This window comes from Palaemon carinicauda, chromosome 10, assembly GCF_036898095.1.
Source record: "Palaemon carinicauda isolate YSFRI2023 chromosome 10, ASM3689809v2, whole genome shotgun sequence".
Lineage (NCBI taxonomy): Eukaryota > Metazoa > Arthropoda > Malacostraca > Decapoda > Palaemonidae > Palaemon > Palaemon carinicauda.
In genome coordinates this window covers 126672674-126697550 of record NC_090734.1, presented here as the reverse complement: position 1 = coordinate 126697550, position 24877 = coordinate 126672674, and the positions used below count along the sequence as shown (strand labels likewise).

Here is a 24877-nt window from a genome sequence, read left to right as displayed (position 1 = left end):
GAGGAAATGAGATTTTATAACTTTCTTACCTCAGTTCTGGTATAAATACAGATCAACTATTAAACTGAGAAAGCCATGTTCCCTCAATTTAGGTATAAGGCATTTTGAATCCTAGTTAGGGTAAATTCTTGAGAATTACCAAACCAGAAGGATTTGGCAGAGATATAAATATCAATGAGTAAAAAACTTTTTTCGGAGGCCTTACACTGCGTTCAGCTGGGGTCTTGAATTCATATCCACCTTCAGAATCGTCAGTTATGTAGAAGGGATGGTAACGTGCAGGGTGCTCTGAGTCAAAGCCTCCCTCAACAACAAATGTGTAAGTTTTGCCTCTCACAACATTGATCTCGGGAATCAACAAACCATTGATGTACCAAGCAATACCCCAGCCAACATGTCCTAAGAGAGTTACAAAAAGTAGTAATAAGATTGTCAAACTCGACAAATGTAGTTTTTCAGTGATGCTTCCCTCTAACATTCTATTCTCTGAGAATGCTCGAGAACATTAATACTACAAAATTTCCAATGACTTACCAGTAATTGAATTGTAACCATTATCTCCACCAGTAGGTCCGATCTGGGCATAGAATACTCCATCTTCTGGTTCATAGCAAGGAACAGGTGGGATGAACCAAGGATTACTGGCAGGCTTTGCAGCAGCAGGTGCGCTAGGACCGCTGGTCTGAACAACTGGTCCACCAGTATTGCTTCCTTGCTCTTCTGGCAGAGGACAATTCCAACGTGGGGTTCGGCTAAAGTCTACGAACATGTCACCTACAAGATATTCAGTTATATACTAAAACACATTGCGAAAGATTAAGGCGATTATAAAGTTATGCATTCCTATTATAACTGTAGAAGAGAGAAAAACTACAGTTAATACATTTATATTCAGCTAATTTCTAATGCTAACCTCTAGACCTCAGTGTATGATAAGAGGTGTCTCCTTGAGAATTGACTGGGCCTATTGCCCAAATGACTGCTTGAGATCCATTGGTGAGGATTCCGACATCTGACGAGTCAACGGCTCTTAGAGGACGTTGGAATGTCAGCATGGTGAAATCGTTGATCAAAGCAGCATTTAGTAGTCGGACGTTATTGTTGCTTCCCTGTTAAGTCCAAATTCAATGAAAAAAATGTAGAATCTATTTCATATGATTTAACCAAAAGTAAAAATTTTGTTGGAATTTGGAATATAAAATTAAATATTTAACCATCAGAAAATGTTTGAAAATACACAATTCAAGTTAACAAATAATTACTTGGTAAAATTGTCCGATAAATTTTAGAATGTAACTTGGTTGAAAATCCAATAGTTTTATGAATGGATAAATCTTACTTGAATCTTGTCATCGGGACAGGCACCTCTTCCTCCCTGGCACTGAGCTTTGGCAGTGAGGGCATAATCCTTGGCCTCGCCACGACCAGTGGCTTGGTCTAACCATGCAACCACAACATCTCCGCCGACCATGACTGACCGGCTACTTGTTCCGGAAGCTCCGAAGGCCATGTACTGACCATCAGCTGAAAGTTATAATTTTTATAAGCCGTGATATTTATTCCATTTGATAAACTATCCGAATGAAATTTTTCGGAAAACTTACACATTAATATAAAGTCTTCAGAGTCAAAAATCTTTTCTACAAAATTTAGTCGACACATTACCACTTTTTGTCCTCTTATAATGATCTCAACTATAGAGAAAAAAAAAATAAAAAAAAAATAAAAAAAAAATAAAATGCTCTGTAAGGGTTATATTTAATCTATTTGGTCCCCATTGCCCTGTTTTCCACAATTCAGTCTTTCAGGAATGTGGAGTTTATGATCCGAGGCTTCAATATCTCGAACGGAAGGTTAAACTAAAAGCAGTGTGTACAGAAATGACTTTGAAACTCCGTCAGAAGGAAAATAGCTACATATAGAGAAGAATACACGAAGTGATTAATTTAATACTTTCCCATACCTTCATTAGTATGGAGTCAATGTATGTAAACAAAATTCATACAATGAGTTGAAAACATTGTGGGTTATGATACTCTTTTTGGTTCATGGTGTGCCTGTGTTTGTAGTCTAGTATCAAAGATAGTGTTAAAGTTAATTGGATCGAGCATTGGAGAATCTTCAATTGGATCGAGCAGTGGAGAATCTTCAATTGGATTGAGCAGTGGAGAATCCTCAATCGGATTGAGTATTGGAGAATCCTCAATGATAAAGGTGGTTGGTTTTTCGCAATATTTTCAATGTAAAATATAGATGCAATAGCTGATCTATACAATTAGAATGGAGGCCACTTTAAAGTATCATTGAAGGTAAAACAATTATATGCGAATGTGTGCAAAAATTAAGTAATAAACAAGTGGAAGCATGTGATTATGGTACTTTTATGATGGCTGGGGTAATCATGATAGCATCAAAAGCTTAAAAATAGGTTTCATGTCGACATTTAGTGTTTTCTTTAACATTTTGAACATCTTATTTCATCGATTAATGATTAATAATAGTTTCATTATCAAAAATTTAGATATGTCCTATTTTATTGCTGGGCGTTGCCAGATACAAACTAAGGATACTATAATTTGCACTGGGATTGAGAATGTGTATCATCATTAAAGGTCACTCGCCGCAGATCACCTACTGTGATGACAATGGACAACCCGCAAACCAATGCTTTTTGTCCACTGCTTGCTTGTTTGTCAAAAAAAAAAAAAAAAAAAAAAAACATTCTAGATTTCTCGACTTACACTGAAAGGAAGAATAACTTAATTTAATCTATTGTAATCAGATTCATGACCTGAGTAAAATTGCAATTGCTTATTGCAAACAGATTTTCAACTTTTCTCTGCAGATAACCGATATTTAGAGTTTACCATTTAGTGGTTTGGAGCAAGCTAATTTGACAAAACCAAAATAGAAAAATATTACCAGATACCAAAATTACATTGAGAATATCTGAACCGTAACATTTGCATAATTGAGTCTGAGCTCGCCTCTGTTCTGTTCAAAATATCCTTTCATTGCCTTCCCATTGCAAGGATCTATACACTATGGAGTCAGCGTGGTTAATGTAAAAGTTATGGATATCTTCAAGGTGCTTATTCAGTGGCTTTTCGTAAATTCATTCCAGGAGTGTGGATATTTTTTGAAAGAATGTTTTAGCGTTATGGTATCTTCGAGCAGGAAGCACAAACTGTTTCAACATATTACGACCATCAGAGTTTTTTAGTAATCCACCCACATGCAGTATTAGTGCATATTCAAAACTAAGTCTAGCCAATTTATCAAAATTAATAGTGTGCTTTAAAATTCATAAGAATATTCCATCTAAAAATGTTACCATTAATGGGGACCTTTTTAACAGACCGTATGCAAGTTCCTTCCACACCTACCAGGTATTTTTGTTTTTTTCACAAAGTTCAAGCGCCACGTTTCCCTATTCCCAAATGTTTGGACCAAATTTCAAAGTTAACAAGTTTACCAGTAGTATGACCTTTGTTAAAAGTCATATGATGGCATGACCTACTTGGCTTGGCCTAACCAACATGAAATCCGAGTGAACTTGACTAAGTTAACCTAATCGAAGCCCGAGTGTTCAGTGGCTTAAGAAGCCTGAACATTCAATTTGCTTACAAAGCAGAAACAAAATAGGTAAAATGTGCCGTATCACTAAAATGATCTGCCAGTATTCTCAAATCTCCCCAAAATCATAAGGAAAACATTATACTTTCTACCAAGTTGTAAATCTATATAGAATACCAATGGTTAAGATTATTAATAGATAGCATTTTATATACAATTCGCCAACTGTAAATTAGTTAAGAACTTACTGATTCTGCCGACCAGCTGCATAACAATTGATTCGCCTGCAACGGCCCACCTAACTTCGAAGGCTAAGTCGTCCCACAAGACCTCACAGTTGAGTTTAGTCTGAAAAATTATGAGAATTATATTTGTTTGGTAGAATACGTGAAATGACAATAGATTATCAATTGACGAAAATTTACATCTTAGAGTGTGTGAGCAAGTGAACACGCCAAGTGGACCTCTAGGCAGTTTCATCAAATAGCAATTTCTGGACCTTTGATATTCTGGAGTTTCAATTAAAATGATCTAAGAAAAACACACGCGCGCGCACACACGCACACACACACACACACACACGCACACACTTTCCTTCATCGCTTTTGGCAATGGATAAAAAGCCAGGATTTGAATTGCTAGCAACTAAAATGAAAAGTTTTAGAAGTATGGACATGGTAAAAAAAAAAGTTTAGTTCATATCAAAACATGAGGCCAGGGATGCACTACAGTAAACCTACCAAGACAAGAAAATACACACTAACTATTCGAGAGACTAAATTTATTAATACCCAAGCTCCAGATACCTAATTCCATCAGTCAGGACAGAAGCTATCTATCCCTGTACTATAGTTACTTAATGTTCTTTGTTTAAATGAAATTTATTAGATCATTTGAATATTTAAAGAAATAAAGACAAAAGAAAATATCAGCAGCAGCCACAGAAAATAAATTTCAACGGACAGAACTTTAGTCGTAGCCGGAACACGTGACCTTCAGGAGGAAGTCCCGTAAAGCTAATCCAATTTGAAAACAAAAAAGTTCTTCGAAAAAAGGGAAGCCACTTATTAAAGTCAGTCAGTCTCTCTCTCTCTCTCTCTCTCTCTCTCTCTCTCTCTCTCTCTCTCTCTCTCTCGTTACCGGCTTTCATTAGAATTTAACATGGTCAAAAGTTCCCCAACCATTCAATAAAATACTTTAACTCTAGTAGAGGCAATATTGCAGAAAGTCCCCAGAGAACAATAAAATAATTAAATTCACTCCGATTAAACGACTGCTATCACGTGATCCAGCCACGTGATGTGGATTCCCTGAGAGAGAGAGAGAGAGAGAGAGAGAGAGAGAGAGAGAGAGAGAGAGAGAGAAGTTGATTTAGAATGCTAACATTAATTTTATCTGAAACTTGACTATCCTAACAGTTAAATTACATTACCCAATTTGCCTACGTTTAAGAATTAAGAAAATACTATCAGAATTAAGAAAACTTTCCATTTCATCCAGACAAGTTTCACGAGGACTTGGCCTAACTAAATCTTTCTTACTAGTGGCATACAATTCCAATCAACTTTATTAACACTGATTATTAGGTAGTACCTACTGAAAGGATTAGTTACATTAGTAGTTTCTACGGACTGCATAATTGAAAGAGCTCGTGCTTTGCCACGAGGGCCGGGGAGAAAAATAAAACTCTTACCCATCTATAGTATTCCTAAGACTTACCATCTCCTATAAGTTAAAAATATTGCATTTTGATTAATCCGAATCTAGTTTAACCTACTCTGTAATGATTGAATTTATAAAATTCATGAGGTCAACTTGGCGAAGCTCAAAGACCTCGCACTTAAAACTCACACCTTTCTAATTTAACTTTCTAATGCTAAGTAGTAGAGGATCATATCACTCACCATTAAAAACAGCAACATTTGAAAATGATAGTTTGGGGAAAAAACACTGAAAAGGAAAAATACAGCAGCAAAAGAAAGATATATAAAGGTTTTATTTGAAAACTAAAAAGATTTACAAGAGTCTACTCTTAATCTTATCTAAGAACTAATGCATCACTTGAACAGGAGGCAGAAGAATATGATTCAAGTTTAGTATCTACTTAAATCTACATGGAAAATCTTTACCCGTCATCCAGGTATTGGTGAGAAATTAGTTTCATTGTAAATGCTTCAGGTGAAACACTTGAGGAAAAATAACGTCAAATGAAAATACTGGGATTGGCAAGGTAGTACCATAAGCCCATGTTTCAAGTACTCTTATATATTAAGTTTCAATAAATTAGTTTAAATAAATTAGTATTAAATAGTTGAATAAATAGAGCAGTGTGTGTGTCTTCCCCAAAACAAGGCTAATTCATAAAGTCTTAATTCTTTGAGAATCAAGATTTTGAATTTTTCGATTTCCGAGAGGAGACCGAATAAAGAATACTGTTATAATACAAATAAAAAAAAGTTTTAAGCTACTTGTATTGAGGAATTCACTGTGATAACCTAATTTGCATACGTGGATCAAACCAGTTTGCTGTGTTTGTGTATGCGAGCATGCATGTACTCTTGGTAATTAATTTAGCCATAGAAGTTGAAGGAGGAAGAGGAACCTCCTGAATTAAAATGAAAACTGCTGAAGCTCTTTGAGTTCGAGGGGGACTCCTCTGAGGAATGGGGGGATGAGGAGGAGGAGGATCCAAATCTGTGGGAAGAGGAGGAAGGGGGAAATCCACTCCTAGGCCTATCTTCATCACTATCATCACGATCGCGGGGCCTACTAGCGCTACTGCCAAAACGTTCACGAGAAGGGCTGCTTCTCTCCTGAGACCTGAAGTGGCCCGAAGCGGAGCTCTTGGGTGGGAAACTTGACTGTGGCACGCCGAAGTGTCCTCCAAATCCTCGGCTCCTGCTGCTGGGTTCTTCTCTAGACTCGTCGGAGTCGAAATGAGATGGTCTTTTATAGGGTCGTTGGGTGGTCGTAGGGGGATTATAGAACGGTCTACGAGTAGTCGTAGGAGGCCCCCTGGTGGTTGGCCGAGGATATGGAAATCCTGAACTAGCAAAGGGGGAAGGTGGAGCTGGTTGGGATTGTCTAGGAGGGGGTCTAGGGGTAGTGGTAGGTCTAGCAGGGGGAGAGTAAGAGGGTCTGGAAGTGGTCTTGGGTGGATTGTAGGAGAGGGCAGGACGACCAGAAGAAGATGGAGGTCGATACGAATAGCCTTGGGACTGCAAGTAGGGGGAGGAGGAAATAGAAATAGAATAAGTTTGAGGGTAAACAAGTACCAATTTACAAATAAAAGGGAATAATTCGGAAAATAAAAGACAAAAGGAAATATTTACAGAGTAATAACAAGAGCTAAAGATATCAAAGAATCTTCGGAAGGAGGAAACAATGACAATCTAAGGAAGTGTGTCAAACTCAAATTCTTTAGAGGCCAATTAGGCACCTATGGTCTCTAGGGCCATAAACACTCTTTAATTACTTATTGTCAAGACTTAAGATTTTACCCATTTTAAAGATTATATCCTGGTTTACCAAAAATACATTTGGGTTCATCTGAACAATTTAGTTTAATTTTACTGAAGTTATAATTATAGTAACTAGTTTCAACATCTCTTATAACCTCATAGGCCACTCAAGACCATTCCGCGGGCCACATTTGGCCAGCAGGCCATGAGTTTGACACCCTTGATTTAGGAAATGGCAATGTCAGCATTATAGAAGCCTTAGAGTTTAGAAAAACTTGATAGTAAAGTCCAATATTAATTCAGAAACAATATCTTTAAATACAAAACCTGTAATAACCGACATTACCAATCCTTTGGTAACGACTAAGAAAACTACTGTACAAACTGTGCATTACTTTGTGGCCAAGAGTTTAATTTCAACAAAATATTCAGAGAAAAGTTTTTTTTTTTTTTTTTTTAATTTAAAGTGTCACAAGACCGTGCAGGATTTGGAATGATCAAATGTTCCATGCTAGGTATATGCTCAAGATAGATGCATTTGGGTTCTAAACTAGTTCATGTAGTCTAAAAGAATTGTAGTATAGCACAGGAAGAGTAATATCACCAGCAAACTATTAAAAAACTTACCATACGAGAATGTCTAGAAGTTGGGTTCATGACAATTGGGTCAATTTTTTTTTCGTCTTAAAATGTGAGGAGCTTTGCAGGTAACTGAATATTGCTGTGATGTGCATTTTATTAAAGATTAAAGGCATTGTAAAAGGTCAAGCTAGTAGATGGTCTATGTATGAAAGGACAGTTGCTTTAAAGTAGTGAGAAGTGAAAAGTCAAGCATATAAAGATAGGAGTTTCAAGTACTTTTAAGATAAAGTATTGGCTTGTCATATCAGACTTAGGAGACAGAAGATGAAGAGGATAAAACTTAGTTCTCGTCATATAGGGAGATCTTATTGGCTGTACTAGCTTTAGAGCCAATCTCCATCATACCGTATACCTTGGCAACTGGTTGAGATACACTTTAAAGGTTATCAAAACAAAAAATTAAAATGTTTAATGTTTAAAGACTTACCTGTGGAGCAACGCCCAACATTTTAAGGGATGGGGGCACGTTGAGGTTCTTGGGAATACGGACATGGCCAAAGTTAGCGAAGAAAGCCTTGCACCAAACGCTGAGGAAATCGATGTCGAAGACGGTGAGATCTCCAGGTAGGGTTATGACAATAGTCTTGCTAGAGTAGCGTTTCAGTGGCTCCTCTGATCCGTTCTCGTCAGGTACAACAGTTCCCTTTGCCCCAGGAGAAGTTCCCTTGCCGACCCAGAAGTGACCGTCTGTGGATGAGTGATTTTATTCGAGTGGGGACAAAGCAAAAATCTTTTCTTGAACTTACACTGAGTATTTTTGTGTAGTATTTACAGAAGAAAAATAAAAAAATGGTGCTCTTTCATAAAAACTTGCACAGATGAACAAGCATTGCTTCCTCTCGTCATAAATAACTTGCACAATATCTAAATCACAGTAAACTTCATTGATTAAAATGCCAACTTTGACATAACTCACAAGATGCTCCAAAAGTATGTAACCAACAGTAAATCTGAAATTCATATCTCATCGTTTAACAAAGATGGCTTAAAATACTTTAAAGACTGACAATTAGATTAACTAATTGTCTAAGCACATTCGTTATTTATACATCCAAGGGTGGATTTCACTTATTTCAGTGCTACGTGAAAATAAATATTGATAATGAATTTTCTTTACGTGAAGAGACCGATTCGCCTGAACTTTTATCAATGAATTTGGGTCATCTGGATACTAGGGAAAACTAACAATTAAAAGTCGAATAGCTGGACAGTAAGATGGAAGAAAGGAATCGGGAACTGAGGAAGAATAGAAAGCTAAAAGGTGATTAGCTAATAACCGAAGGAACACTGCTAAGACACCCCAGTAATATCTATAGTCCACCGCATGATATGCAATATTGCTACTTTACTTTGATGGCTGCTTTTCCGGTCCCATACAGCAGGGGAACCCCACTCTACAGGACCTCCACTGTCGTTTTACCTTGTTCGTTCACAGTATTTATATTTCCAAGTCCCATATTGTTCATTTACTATTAAATCGTCACTGTGCTACTACCCACTTATTGGATAAGAAAGAATAGAGATCCAGGTTTTCTAAAAAGATACTCTTCAGGATTGTGCAGATCAAGACAATGCAAAGAAAACTTTCTGAAAGCTATCCTTTTCAATATATTCAAGAACAGACAGTAAAATTCAGTAGTAAAATTCAGTTGTAAAATCCAGTTCAGAAAAAAGGACAAATATGATTTCAAAGAATGACTTAAGCCCTTAAAATTATCTGCAGGCAGGATGTCAAGGAGAAAGACAGGGACAGAACAAGAATAAAAATCTCCGTCGTCCCCAGACCACCTGTCAAGGTGTGGTAGAGAGAACAGGCGCAGGTTTAGTTTACCAAAATTCGCTCAGATTTTATCCTGTTGCTATTGTTCCCTCAATAATAAAGTGTTTAAAATCTAGATTCTTATTACAGGTCACTTATGTTATTTAAAATGTATATGATTTTTTATCCAATGTAAAAATGTATGTAATATAAATTTGCAAACTCATAATCCATATCTTTATACTCAATCCTTAAATGATTAAAAGCAAAATTTAAAATTTCAGTACAATTTTACCGTAGCCAAACAGTAAACTAGTAAACAGTAGTAGTGTTTTGTGCACGTCAATATTTTTCACAATTCTGACCACCTATTGCAAGCAGATCTTCCCTGCCTACTTTCTTTATGGCGTTTACTAGGTATGCAGTCATTTCTAACAACCCTGCCTTCATCATGAGGCTTAATGCTACGTAATATTTTGAAAGTTTATTCCATTTGTGACCAGATTATGGAATGAACCTCCTAATCTGGCAGTTACATCAGTATCTGAAAAAGTTCAAACTTGTTCCAAATACTTCTCTGTTGAATAAGTATAAGTACTTTCGTTACTATTACGGATGAATTCCAACAGTTACAAATCTTAATACAGTGGAGTATACCTTATAATTTCTCTTGAGTTTCTTTTTCTTAGTTAATTTATATTTCCTTTCCGCACTATGCTGCTTTCCCTGATAAAGTCCTTTAGCTTGAAGCATCCTACTCATCAAACTATGTAGCTTGGCTAGTAACTATGCGGGTACAATGGTTTTTCCAACACCTCTATGTACTAGCTTTCAGTGGCCATTTGAGCCCCATTTTATGGTAAAATAGGATACTACAAATTTCAGTAAAAACATCCAAAAAGTATTTACATTTTTATCAATTATAAACATCCGGAAGAAAATAACCTATACTCACCAGGGGCAGCTCCGTCATAGCTGAAGTTGGGGATCAGGAAAGTTTGGGCATCCACAACCACAATCCTGTCGGAAGACACTCCGTGCTCTAAGGTAGGGAGGGCGTCAATCTTCTGTGGCCTTGGGTAGTCCAGGTTTGTGGGTACAGCGATGCTGCCGAAGTCAATCTGTCGAGTATGGAATATATTAAAGTTAGCAAAGTATGTACAGCAAAATTTGCTGGATGTATCAATAAGAATTAAGGTGGTTAAGTACCGCAACACGACTGCGGATAGCACGAGATACGAGACTTGGGGAGAAAGATGCTATTAGAGACCGCATCAGGCAACCGACCCCTTAATGTAAGGATAACGGTTGGAAAGATGATGTAGAGGCGAATCGGGAAGTGAACCTAACCGTGCTAACAACTTAACGAACCCAACAGAGCTAAAAGTCTAACTGAGGTAACAGTTATATTGAGTCTTTATGACAGGATTAAAGAAATGGATTTGAGAAAAAAAAAAAAAAAAAAAAAAAAAAAAAAAAAAAAAAAAAAAAAAAAAAAAAAAAAAAAAAAAAGTGCTTGCAACTACAGGCCAAAGAAGTCAAGCAAAACCCTCTAGTAATGTTTTTCCTATAATATACAATAAGCAGAAAAAGTGTCTTATTATTCGTTTAGACAACCTCGAAATGTTTTAATGAATTTACATAACATAACTCTTTTAACCTTAAAAAAAAAAAAAAAAGTACGTAGTTCTAGCAGCTTCATCCCTTAAGGACTTACAAAGGACTGAAACCTCTTGGTGTTCCCATCCACGTCGGGAAAAAATCTTGGTGTAGTTAAGAGAAAAAATGCGTATAACAGCAGAAAGCGGTGTTGTGATTAACGAAATAATTTCATGAATGTTATCAATTGAAACTTGCAATTGCCATAAAAAAATATGAAATATTCATAAATTTTATTTTCGGCTTAGTTTGCTCCATTCCCGTAACACTAAGGTACCTACTTTGAGATTTCTTAGTTATTGATACAAAGATTGATAGGATTAAGAACCAGCTTTAGGGATAAGTAACTACCTTTTATAAAGATTTATCAACGCTACATATTCTTCCTCCTGGAAAAAGATTTTTTTTTTTTCAAAAAACCTATCGAAACAGCGATGGCAATATCTTGAATATTCGCTCAAAAAATCTAACCAATAGCTTTGATGAACAATGCACATAATATATTCCTGTCTAAGGAAATTTAAGTATGATACCTCTGCCTTTTTTTTTGTTTTACTTTGCCCTTATTTTTTACTTTAATCGTAGGTTATTTGAGTTACCTCCAATATCGTTGAACATTGAATTTTCTCTGCTATAGAGAAAATATTGACTATATCGAGGTATATCGTTGGCTACATGAGGTGCACTGATTCTGATTAGTTAAGACTAAAATTTAATAAAAGACAGCATATTAAAAAAAATTATAAATATTCACTCGTTATCACAGGTGATTTTCGTAAAGACACAACGTACCATTTCCAGTGCTGGAAGAACTTCAGCACTCTTAACGTAAACGCCAACAAAGATTTTAAATCTTTGTAAACAAGTCAAATCAAAGTCATTATTCAATGCAGGCAGGCCTATTCTAACCCTAAAGAACTTATTATCTACTTCCTGAATATTAACAATCCCATGTCAACATCAACAGAAAAATCTTTCAATGTAAATTTCGGGTAATAATTTCAGAACTTTCAAACTCTCGGAAAATTGCTTCCAGTGCGCTAGGATTTTTCCTATAATTCTCTACTAGTTAGGCTTTCCGGAAAGTCCCCTTGGCCATAGTGCATACAAAGGCCTATTTATGTTATGAAAGTTTTTTTGAAAGTGCAACACTCCAGGCAATGGAAAGCCCGCTGGAAAAAGAGAGAGAGAGAGAGAGAGAGAGAGAGAGAGAGAGAGAGAGAGAGAGAGAGAGAGAGAGAGAGAGAGAGAGAGAGAGAGAGAGAGGTTTAAATTCACGAAGACTTCACATAGGATTTTAAATAATTAAAAGAAAGAATTATACATGATAGTTTATATCCCAAAATCCTTTAAGTACATTTTCGAAGAAAAATACAACAGTTTTAGTAATTCGTCCAAATTCACTACTTCTTCCAATTATTGCATCCAGTTCTTTTACCTTTATATGTAAGGAATAATTTAATTACACATTTCAAATATTTTAATTCGGAGTAGGCAATATGAACTAATAGCTCTAATAAAGGTAAAATAGATTAAGAGACTTTATACTTTAGTGATTTCATGGTTGGTAGTCTATTTTTAGGTTTGAAATTTAACCCCTTTAGAGTATAGAATATCAAGCTAAGTTTACTCAATTTTCCGATCATTTTCATTACTGGTTTCAGATAGAATTACCGGCGATCCATGACTTAATCTGCAGATTATGCCTATCATCAATGTACTACTCATGTGGGAATGCACAATTTTGCAAAATATGATAAATTTATTAAATTACATTTTTTGATATCTAATATCCGGTATATGATTGAAATAATTTTTTTCGTAAAATTTGCTTATGTGCCGAGGAAATTTTACGCAATTACACAAGGGCTTGCAATAAAAACACCACAAATGCAATAGAAGTTAAAAGTTGATTTAAAATATCGTAATTAGATTATCTTTCCACGTGGATTCAAGATGATACCTAGAATTCACTTAAGATTAAAATTCGTGCTTTTCAACAACCAATTTAATGTCAATGAAATATCGAGCACGTGTCACTTATAAATTCCATATTAGATTACACGCTGTAGTTTGCTGGAATTTCATTACTATATAATTAAACCTTTCCCATAAATAGAATTGTCTAAATTGTGGTGTCTAAATTGTGGTATCCTAATTAAATCAATAAAGCCATACGTACCCATAGAAAAATCTATAACGTATCCAAACAGTATACACAAAAACCTTCACACACTACCTTGATAGCAATTTCCCTTAAAATATGAATCTTTTTCCAAACAGGAAAACAGGATTGTACTATTCATTTTGGATCGAAACTGCTATCCCCTCAAAAACATGCATAATTAAAAATCACATTTCCACCAAATTAATATAAAAACCTTAACTAAAAGGGAATCCAGAACATCGTAAGTTCCCTTCGCCTTTGATTACCATGGGAATTTAGATAATTCTTTTATCAAAAAAAAAAAAAAAAAAAAAAAAAAAAAAATGGACCAGGAACGGCGCTTCGTTTACCTCTAACGAGAGAGAAGAGTTCAACTGCAGACTCTTCCGGTCCAATTTAAGATCTCGTTATTGGTAAATTGGGAGATCCAATACAAACGATCCTTGATATTTGAAATTGGAGATTTTTTTTAGTTTATTTGATGCTTCCTGTGTGCAACAAGTGCACATGATACTGACTTGTGTGATTAAATTATCTTGGTTAAGGTAATTTTACTCAAAGGTACGAAATTTACGTTAACGTTAGTCAAACTAAATTTGCCGTTTGGGATTTCGCTATAGCAAGAATATTTTAGTTTTCCCTTTTTATAATCATGCTACACTAAATATGTCCCCAAATAATCATTACCCATTTTATTTGCTACAAATAAGAATCACCCATCTTATATGTTCCCAAAAAGCATCTAACATATATGCTCCAAGTGAGCATCCAATTTATATGCTCCATATATGCTCCAAGTGAGCATTATCTAATTTATATGCTCCATATATGCTCCAAGTGAGCATTATCTAATTTATATGCTCCAAATAAGCATCTAACTATGTTGTGTTAATCCTTAACACACCATGGCAACTGCTGGTCACGTGAAGTTTTGGAAGTATGAACTTTTATTTCCTAGTTTGAGCCGAAGCTTTAATTACTTTCTGAAGTACCGCGGTATTAATTAGGAAACTTCTTCGGGAATTTAAGGCCTATATGCGAAGAAACACTGGAAAATTTCTATAAAATAAAAGCGAATGGACATTAAATAAGAGACTACTACAACCTGCCTATGGCCCCTCATCACAGGCAAAATTCAAAGGCCATATGGTTTTTGTATACACATTCGTAACGAAGGTACTTTCATATAATATGAGGTTATGAATGCTACGTAACCTGCCTATGGTAGGGACTCGTCGTTTGCCCCACACTCTTCCTTTTATTAGACATTTTCATCTTATTAGGTAAATACTCGCGTTATGACAAAGCTTAAATGTGAAACTGCAACTATTACAAAGTTAACGAAAATGAGGATTTCAGGGTTTTTATATCGTTAAATGAAGTTTCTGCGATTAGATGAAAATTTTTTTATGTAATTTAATGGTAATACGTAGTCTGAAATGACAGCATTTACACGATAAACTACCGTTCCAAAGTAAATTGAGCAGTTTCATAACTTATCGAATCTAAAAGTTCTGTTGTCTCTTCTCAATACGATCAACCCCACCATATAAACTAAAAGTTTAACAAAGTCACGAACTTACCGCGAAGGCTCTGCACCAGATAGAGATCCAGCGAATATCTTTGAAGGTCTTTCCATCGGGAAGAGTCAAGGTGACGTCTTTGTTGCGGTAGCGTCCCAGTGGCTTCACCCTGCAATAATAATAAAAAAAAAAAATGAAAATAGAAGTTTGGAAAGATAAGGATAGGATTTGTGGAACTTAAGATCAGAATGGAAAGAGCCCGTGCTTCGCCATAAGGCCCAAGCAATCAACAACAACCGGGTCACTTTTGATTACTGGGTCCCATGGGGGACTCTGTTGGAAACACAATTGGGGAATAACCAGAAGTTTTTCTATGAATTTAAAGGTTGGAAAGCAAGATGAGAAGATGGGTTAACAGACCGCAAAGGACTTCAGTGGGTCCAAGGGTCAAAGGCAGGACGATAAGTCCCTTTCTGGGAGACAAAGAGATTTACACAATTTTGACTGGGCGAATATCTAGCTGAATATGGAAGAGAAACCGATAACTTTTACTATAAGTGCTCCCAAACGAAAGTGGCAGCTGAGAGCTTATTTTTTCGCATCGAATCTTAAATATTTCGGTCATTTTATCTGGAGAAGCCCTAAAGCAGAGGATGGAATAAGGTCTTAAAGGTGGGGCAGTTCCGTCGATCATTATCCCGGATATAGTTCCCTCTTCGGCTATTTTTCCCAGGTGGCCAATGGAAAAGAAATTGGAATAGACAAAGTCTAATGCATTTAAAAACAAGGCGAAAGGTTCTTTATTAATTTTCATCTTTATCTGAGTGAATGATATATATATATATATATATATATATATATATATATATATGTGTGTGTGTGTGTGTGTGTGTGTGTATTCACATATGTATCTGTCTATATATTTACATATAAATATGTATATATATATATATATATATATATATATATATATATATATATATATATATGTGTGTGTGTGTGTGTGTGTGTTTGTGTGTATGTGTTTAAAAGGATTAAAAAAAAATTCCAGTGTAATGAAAAACTCTGTAGGTAGAAAAAACCCAGAAAGTATCAAAAGATTAAGATTTAGAGGTCACCCATTCTCAGAGAAGAACAGGATTAGTTCGACACGCTAAATCAGTTAATCCGCAAATGTCAAACTGGGCAAATTGTTTTCTTGTATCCTCAACGAGAGGTCGTGAAGTTACGAAATTAATTGAAATATATACGAAATATTAAGAACTGTCATACGACTGCCACTTTCGTTTGTGAGCACTATAGTATAACTTATATTCGCTGATATCAAGGGAATTATGCAGCTAATACGAAGTACTTAATTTTATTTTCTATACCTTGGTAGAATACTTCAAAATAGCATTATGAAATTTCCAGCGCCTTCAGAGAGCATCTTTCTCGGAAAAAAAAAGAGGAAACTTCATTATCATGTAATTATTATTCTAATTACATTCATGTGAAAATTACTCAACTTGCAGAGAAGCGCACATGTGTATGAAATAGAAAAAGTTTGGAAATGGAGTTTCGATAAAATAGTGATGAAACAAAGCTAATATAAACACTGGCTAACGTTGCAAAATTTCTCCCCCGTGTAAACCACTCGCCCCATACAAAAATTAATCTAAATTCCCAGTCTCATAGTTGGGAGTGCATTGCATGTGCTGCCCTGCCAGTTAAAAATAATGAAAATGGGTAAAAAGCATGAAATTTTGGTTGACGTTCGGGATGGATTCCGAAAATACCAACTTTCATTTGGAAAAATTAGTTACTTTTTCAACTAGCATCAGAGCAAGTTTGTGGGCGCGCCAGTGTGTGTGTGTGTGTGTGTGTGTGTGTGTGTGTGTGTGTGTCAACCCCGTTCGTGTAGGTATATAAAATTAATAAGCCAAGGGATTGGTGGCAACCTTCTAATCTATACCAAAACTTCAATTTACATGAAATCTTTAAATTTTTTATATCCAAATTTATTACGAAATATTCATTAACTATAAACTTAATCTGTATTCAAGAACGTAACAGAGACAATCACTCACATGAGAGAGAGAGAGAGAGAGAGAGAGAGAGAGAGAGAGAGAGAGAGAGAGAGAGAGAGCACCCTTCGCTTGTGAAGTACCGAGGGGTCACATTTCATGAGGGGAAGCAAGGGATCTTTCCCAACCCTTTCTTCTCCTTGAACTATTTTTCCTTGTGACGAGGGGAAAGGAGTACTGGCTGAGAGTCTTGCCATTAAAAAAAAACATTCTACGTGACCTGATCTAGTTTCCATTTACACTGCAGTGCTGTGGAGGCAATGATATAGTTCATGGAGTGAATTGTTTTCTAAAGTACTATCAACCTATTGCAATTAGTTCAATGGAGTGAATTCTTTTCAAAAGTACTTTCAACTTATTGCAATTAGTTCATGGAGTGAATTCTTTTCTAAAGTACTTTCAACCTATTGCAATTAGTTCATGGAGTGAATTGTTTTCTAAAGTACTATCAACTTATTGCAATTAGTTCAATGGAGTGAATTCTTTTCAAAAGTACTTTAAACCTATTGCAATTAGTTCAATAGAGTGAATTCTTTTCTAAAGTAATTTCAACCTATTGCAATTAGTTCAATAGAGTAAATTATTTTCTAAAGTACTTTCAACCTATTGCAATTAGTTCAATAGAGTGAATTCTTTTCTAAAGTAATTTCAACCTATTGCAATTAGTTCAATAGAGTGAATTCTTTTCTAAAGTAATTTCAACCTATTGCAAGTCTCTCTTGGAGGAGAAAAAAAAATGTCACCTTCCACTCACCCTCCATTCTCATCTGGGATGATGAATCCTGCATCGCTGGGTCGACCTGAAGATCCGGCATAGAAGAAAGCATCTGAAAAAGGAAAATGTTATAATAAATACGATACAGTATGTCAAAAAGTATGAATACACGATGTTTATCATTACATCGCCGAATATATCAAGGGACAACAATGCGATACTGACATGTGGATATAAATTAGCACAATACCAATGGAATCACATCAATCTCCATGGCAGTATACTAATATGCTCTCATGTTGGAGCAAGAGTACAAGTCACACATCTATCTTAACTTCTAGAATCTGACACCTTACATGTATAAAGATTATATTTATTGAATTTGGGGCATAAGGGGTGACGCTCGGGCCATGGATACCATTCGACATAGAGAGAGAGAGAGAGAGAGAGAGAGAGAGAGAGAGAGAGAGAGAGAGAGAGAGAGAGAGAGAGATTCTCGAATTTGTACTATGAGGTAATAGTACAGAGGTTAGATAGCAAGATGGATGATACGAAGCAGGTACGAAGGTGAAGGATAAAAAGTGGGTGAAGGAGTTTAAACTATGCAGCAAAACACCATTAAAATTATCGCATTTTAGTTGCGAGAGGTGCACTAATGCCATTAACCCTTTGACAGATGTATACCCATACACAATACTATGATATTACAAACGCCCAATTTACTTCTCTTTTCAAAGCGACACTGGCCTGCAAACACCTCCCCCCCAAAAAAAAAAAAAAAAAAAATCCAACCCTATCCCATACCCCATTTCCCTTGCTCTTCCACTACGTCATCTCCCCTTAGTCTTCCGGACTGATTTCCAGTGTTGCCAAGTCTGATTTTCATCTTGATGTTAAATTCCTCCCAACTGACAGATTTGAAGTCTGGGGCTGGCAACACTGGTTGATGCGTGGAGTTCCAATTTGAATGACAGTGGCGTCAACTTCCCCTTCCGAGTGACAAGTCAATCGTGACAGAGGGCATTAATATGGAGGTGACAAGGAGCGTTAATATGGAAAATGGAAATCCTTGTTCCGTTTACGTGGCTACAATAACCCTCTAAACGTACATTTCAAAGGATATCTAAATTCACATTTTGGAATTGTGATTTTATTGGTCTTTGTAACTATTAATCTTATTTCTACATATTTACATAGAATTGTGTATTTTGAGAGAGAGAGATCCAAGAGCTGCATTTGCTTTGCTTTAAGTTTTGTAAAATACCCAATTTATAGATAAGCTGCATTAAAGTATATACTGTAGCTGACTCGCCGATAGTGTTTTGATATTTGGGTTGACTGGATAAACTATGGGATTAATGGAATAAAGGCCACATTGCCCGGCGTTGGTGCCACGAGGGCCAAATAGCCGCGAGAAATGGGAGAGATGTCAGCAGTTGTAGCCTAATATGAAGTAAAAGTTAATACGAGGTTAAAGACTGGACGAAAAGAAAAGATCCAGTAACAGCACAACAGGTAACATAGAAGGCTAAAAAGATATTGCTGTAATGCCTACTGTAAACATTGAGAGGACGGTCCCCTTGAGAGGTCCTCTTTTCTGCAATAAACCCGTGCCGCCAATATGTTAAGTAATTCCTTGTAGTTTTAAGTATTTAATACGAAATCTTAAAATGGCCTTTCTGAAGGTTTCGACTATTTTAATAAAGTATGGCAATGCACGCACTTTTTTAGAGTTTGCTACGGACCTACACAGTTCCATTCTCTGAACTTAATACACAATTAAGGTCTACTTGACAAATTAAAACTAATTTTTCTAGTTAAATTATATTATGCTCTAATGTTTTAGTCCCATCTAAGGTATTACATCAGCGGTTCTCAATACGTATGAACTAAAGTGGCATATGTACTAAGTAAAATTCCTGTAAAAATTTAAACTCAAATTAAGTTCAAATCTTATGAACTATACACATACTGTATATAAGTGAAACTACAAAACTGAAACCTCATAAAAAGCCTTGTCTTTTCAAATAAAACTTTATACAGGTACTGTTCAGATTCACAGCAAACTCAAGTCCCGTAAATTTGAAAAATATATATTTATTGAAAACCCTCACACTTATTCTTTCCATTTCTTAAAAGTTCCTCTCTTTTGCTGTAAAATTATATAATGCTGGTCTTAAAGTACTGAGTCTTAATTATAATAGTTATAAAAAAGATATTAAACTAAATCCTGGCTATAATCCCCTAACTGTTAACATGTCATATTCAGGACCCAGTTAAGGAAGTCCTAGTCTTAAATTAAAGACTCAAACTAGTCCCACTTGAGGAAAGTCTTAATTGTAACCGTAATATACAAGTCCCACTTTTAAGAAAGTCTTAATTCTTAATCCTAATAGGCAAATTTGTTCCACGTGAGGTAACAAAGACATTTTAATTGTAAGTACCACCACAAGGTGGCAGGAGTGAGGGGGCTGGAGGAGTCTAGTGGTTAAATAGGTCTGCCTTCCCTGCACCAATCCTTCCTAATCCTTATTTGATTAGCCTTAGGTCAATCACACGAGGGAGGAGAATCTACTAATCTTACGATTTGATTCTTTCTGTGCCGTTTCTATTTGTTTGAATGATATAAACTACTTTCTGCTGGACGGAAGGTTTGCAGTTGCAGTTCAAATCTCTCAAAAGTAAACATTATCAGCGAAGTTTCCTTAAATACTCCCCGCGATTCATCCAGGAATTGTGGGGAAACTGGTACTTTACTCAACTCGTCGGCCAAACGTAAAAGATTATTGCAGACAGATTATTCTTAATATAGCACGAAACTAATAAAAATGTGCATTCATACATACGCATATACATATATAACTATATAAATACTGTACATATCTTGGGAGTAGGTATATGCAATTATACATACATACATACACAATTTTATATATATATATATATATAAATACATCTACACATTTATACATATGCATATATATAGTAAATACATTACACATGGTAAGAGCAGTTACGAAATTAGAGAGAGAGAGAGAGAGAGAGAGAGAGAGAGAGAGAGAGAGAGAGAGAGAGAGAGAGAGAGAGAGAGAGAGAGACTTCTATAAGTGATTTAAGCTTTCCTGAAATATTTCAGGTTAGGAAAAAAAAATTAGGTAAACAATTATTAAATCAGCCATATTACACTTATTTCAAGACAAAATCACATTCCCTAAAGGAAAACGGCAAAAATACACACTAATAAGGCCTTATAACTTAATGTTACCCACAATTCGTAAAGCAAAAGTAATACACGTACTGTTGTGTGGTTACTGGACCATAAACTGTTTCCAAAACTATTGCACCATAACCTTCGTAACATGGGCCTTAAGCTAATTTTGATTTAAAAGAAACTAACTTTACAAATTTCAATTTCATTATTATGTAACTACCAGTGTACGTGACCCGTCAAAATTACTCAATACTTAGATGTATATGAACACACGCACGCACATCTATTCAACCCTTTCCTAACTACAACTAGCTTGTTCGGCAATATTGAGAGAGATTATAGTTTCAAAGTGCACCTCCGGTCACCAGGGTATGACTGCTCATCCATCCAGAGTGACAGGGAGAGACCAAGAAGTCATACGTTGGGTATGCCGCTCAGCGTGACAGGAAAAAATTCATGTATATAACGAGACACACTACTTACATTCTAACTTAATATGCGTGTACTCTTTTATGATTACTCTCAATCATCACTTAATCCTTACAACTGATTACTGTCAACCATTACCTAACCCTTTGACTTCTAGCCGTGTTGCTACGCAAACACCTTGAAGGTATGATTTTTAAAATTTTCCTATCAACTACTAATAATCGATTGGTTTAAAGTTTTCAGGCATCCTGACATCTAAGGTCATTGACGCCGATCAAATACTAATGAAACCTCCACTTCCACTTAGGAACATAAGATATGTCCAACTACTTACCAGGAGCAGTGCCATCGTAAGAAAACCCTCTGATGTGAAGAGTGCGGGAATCAACAGCGTACACTTCACCCTTGACTTGGTGCTGTAGCTCAGACAGGGGTCCGATTCTCGTTCCGAGGTAGGCTTGTCCTTCCACCACTGCAAAAGAAAAAGTACAGGTTGTATAAGTAGTCTCAAAAGGAAAAGATAATTACAAAATCTAAAAAGTAGTGCTTGGATGAAAAAGAAAATGTGCAGGTTGTATTGGAATTATCAAAATGAAAAGAATTACAATATAAAAAGTTGTTTGAAGAGAAAAAAAACATCCTGTCAAACACCAAGATCAGCCAAGACAGAACTTTAAAAATAATTTATAGGCTATAGATAAGGTTTAATTAAACTCATTGGGATAGCTTTTATAGGCTACAGATAATAGTATAAACTCGGTGGGATTTTGATTTAAATTCAAAAGGATAATTTGGATAATATTAGTTTCCAAAACCATATACACAGGGCTACAAATAACACCACTGCAATTGCTTATAATGATTATGAGCAGCAGCAGCGGAGAATAAACAACGCAGGCCTGTAAAAATCAATTTATTTGCGTTATTATATAAAAAAAAAACGATCATAAGGAGTTGTGGTACAAAAGTATTTTAAAGTTCTGAATTATCGCTCTTGAGAACCTATTGCTTCAGATGCAATGTCACCCTTTTAAGAATATTGGCTATATAGTCACCAACAATCTAAGATAAATGTTGCAAGGTTGATTACCAATGTACAATAATCAAAGTTTAACAGTACAATCAGTTAAAAACTTTAAGGCATATGTATACCCAGGCAACGAATACGATGAAGATAAAAAGGATTCTTTAAAATTAGTTTAAATAATACAGTGGGAGTAAATTTCAAGATTGGAAAAAATAAATTCTAAAGAGAGAGAGGAGAGAGAGAGAGAGAGAGAGAGAGAGAGAGAGAGAGAGAGAGAGAGAGAGAGAGAGAGAGAGAGAGAGAGAGAGAAATCCAGCATTAAGAGAAATTTTACTATCGTATTAACATTTGTACTTAAGCCAAAGTCGAAATCGATACAAATTGGCTTCAATCCTAACAAATTCTGATGTAATCTATGCAAGGTATAAAAACATGTGCTTTAAAGAATACATTATTTCAAAAGTGCATTCTTAGATATAATCCGATAATGATTGTATTTTCCAATAATCGTTGAAGCAATGGAGAATTGCATTTCTAAAGCTTTATTGCAGATTAAATTCTAAGCGGATGTGAACAAACGAATCGGTACACTTAGGAAAATTAAATTAATGGTTTTCAGGAATTAATTTATGCATTAAATTATTCAATAATCTCAGTTTAGAAAATATTCAAAAACCAAAAGAAAATAACCTGAGATAGAAAGTGGCACACCAGCAACGAGCACAAATTTGTAAACAAGTGTGTACACGACTAATCTGTGACTAAAGTTCATTGATGTTTAAAGTGTGATGACTGTGCGTTTTCAGTTCACCCCTTCATCAATAGCATTTCCGGACATTTCCCGAGCCAACCCTGGCCCTATTAATACACTGCCAAAAAATAGTGGGAAAAAAATACTGTCGTCGTCTTTGTACAAGGTCGATTCAGAAACAACAACAAAAATCATGAATTCATACAAGGACAATGTTGATGCTTCCAAACTACTATTAATAACAATAGATGGATATAATACTAAGCGTGTTCAATGTTTGGATGGGTCACCCGGAAATCTGAATTCAAACCACTAAGGGTCAGAGCGTACGTATGTCTGGTAACACCTGCATTTTGGGTATTCCATACAGGATGATTCTTACCTCGTTTCAACAACTTTACTTTTGTAATAGCTATTAAACCGTGAGTACTTAGCCTTAATGGCTGGACGCCACAAGCAAACTGGTACATTGTAACCAAGTGTGTTTTGTGCCACTATTGCAACGTTTCACTTCCATAAAGGTTAAAGATTGCTTTCCGGTATAATCTTAAACGGTTGAAATAATTACAGAATGAAAGGCTTGAAGGAACAGAAAACTGTTTAAATAGATGAAATGTTTAATACTCCGAACGAGCAAGATAAAATAACAGTGTAGGTCCTGTAGATAATAGGGTTCCCTGCTGTATTAGAGAGAAAAAAAAAAAAAAAAAAAAAAAAAAAGCCGGCAAAGCAATGCAAGTCCTAGTGGAATTTCTGCGGACTTCACATGTACTTTAAAATCGATTAAAATCAAAACTTAAAATAAAGATTACCCCATGACCCGACTATTATTAAAACAAACCTAAAAAGCCCTAACACAATCGATGACATTATCTTCAATTTGATTCATTAACATTTTAGATCTTACGAGGCAAAAGTTAAACTACCAATTTTCATTAATTTTTCTTATTTTTGGGCCGTAAGGTAGAAAAGGATATTAAATTGCCCATTCAAAAGTTACGGAAGCAATAGGGCCAATCATTAATCTATTTTATTACTTCTATTTTTGGACCATATGGCAGAAAAGGGTATGACATACTCAAGTAATGAAAACAATAGAATTGAACTTGTCGAACGTCCAGTGAAGGGCGGAGTATATTCAAGCATAAATAATTTCAGATTTGATACAAATATGTTCTCCTCGCTCTGATAGGTGCTGGTGGCATTATTACCACAGGAGGAAATATTCGCCAGGGACATTCTGCAACAGGAAGCACGCATCACAGAAATTTAGACAATTCTGGGTGGCGATGAGATTAATTTACCTAAAAAAAAGAATGGTACCAGAGCAGAAAGCTCTTTTTATCAAAGGTTTTCAAATTTATTGTCCACATTTTGCGTCATTCTAGACAATGGGAAAACCCAGAGGCATGTTCATTTTGGGAGATAACAGAGGGATTTTCTTGAAATCTAAGTGTTCGAAAGCCAATCATAAAATTGAGAAAACATTCCCAACTTGCAAAGAATGGCAACTAATTTGTATCTCCCACGTTAGCCCACTTGGTAATATGGGAAGGGAAGAAGAAAGACCCTTGGGATGAATAGTCATGTTACACGCATTTACATATTTACCACATTTTTGCTCCATTAGGAGAACACCTTGTGCGTGTCAGATTTAGTTTAGTAATCTTAAATAGCTATTTCATGTAGCGTTATGTATTAATTGAAAGTACAAATTGATATTTTTAAAGTTATGGAGGGCAACTGGTACTTATAATGCCTATATACCGGACTGCGTAAGTTACACTCGAGACACAAAAGCCCCAGTAATGAGATAAAATGTGTAATTTTAGCAGTTGGTTTTAATTATATTTTCTGTTTAGTGAGTGTTTGGCATGTTATAAAAAAAGAG

At 35.6% G+C, this 24877-nt stretch overlaps 1 protein-coding gene across 2 annotated transcripts in view; it reads right to left on the bottom strand.

Moving 5' to 3' along the window:
* Positions 1 to 24877, bottom strand: part of Skel (DM13 and DOMON_DOH domain-containing protein skeletor) — a 161378-nt gene that overhangs the window by 5559 nt on the left and 130942 nt on the right. For both annotated transcript variants that reach the window (XM_068381782.1, XM_068381783.1), the window contains exons 2-11: positions 21543 to 21680; positions 17608 to 17680; positions 14848 to 14956; positions 10394 to 10559; positions 8107 to 8366; positions 3825 to 3924; positions 1340 to 1524; positions 914 to 1109; positions 535 to 774; positions 206 to 399 (exon numbers count right to left, since the gene is read on the bottom strand). In XM_068381782.1, coding sequence (XP_068237883.1) covers positions 206 to 399; positions 535 to 774; positions 914 to 1109; positions 1340 to 1524; positions 3825 to 3924; positions 8107 to 8366; positions 10394 to 10559; positions 14848 to 14956; positions 17608 to 17680; positions 21543 to 21680 — 1661 coding nt within the window. The remainder of the gene's footprint in view (positions 1 to 205; positions 400 to 534; positions 775 to 913; positions 1110 to 1339; positions 1525 to 3824; positions 3925 to 8106; positions 8367 to 10393; positions 10560 to 14847; positions 14957 to 17607; positions 17681 to 21542; positions 21681 to 24877) is intronic.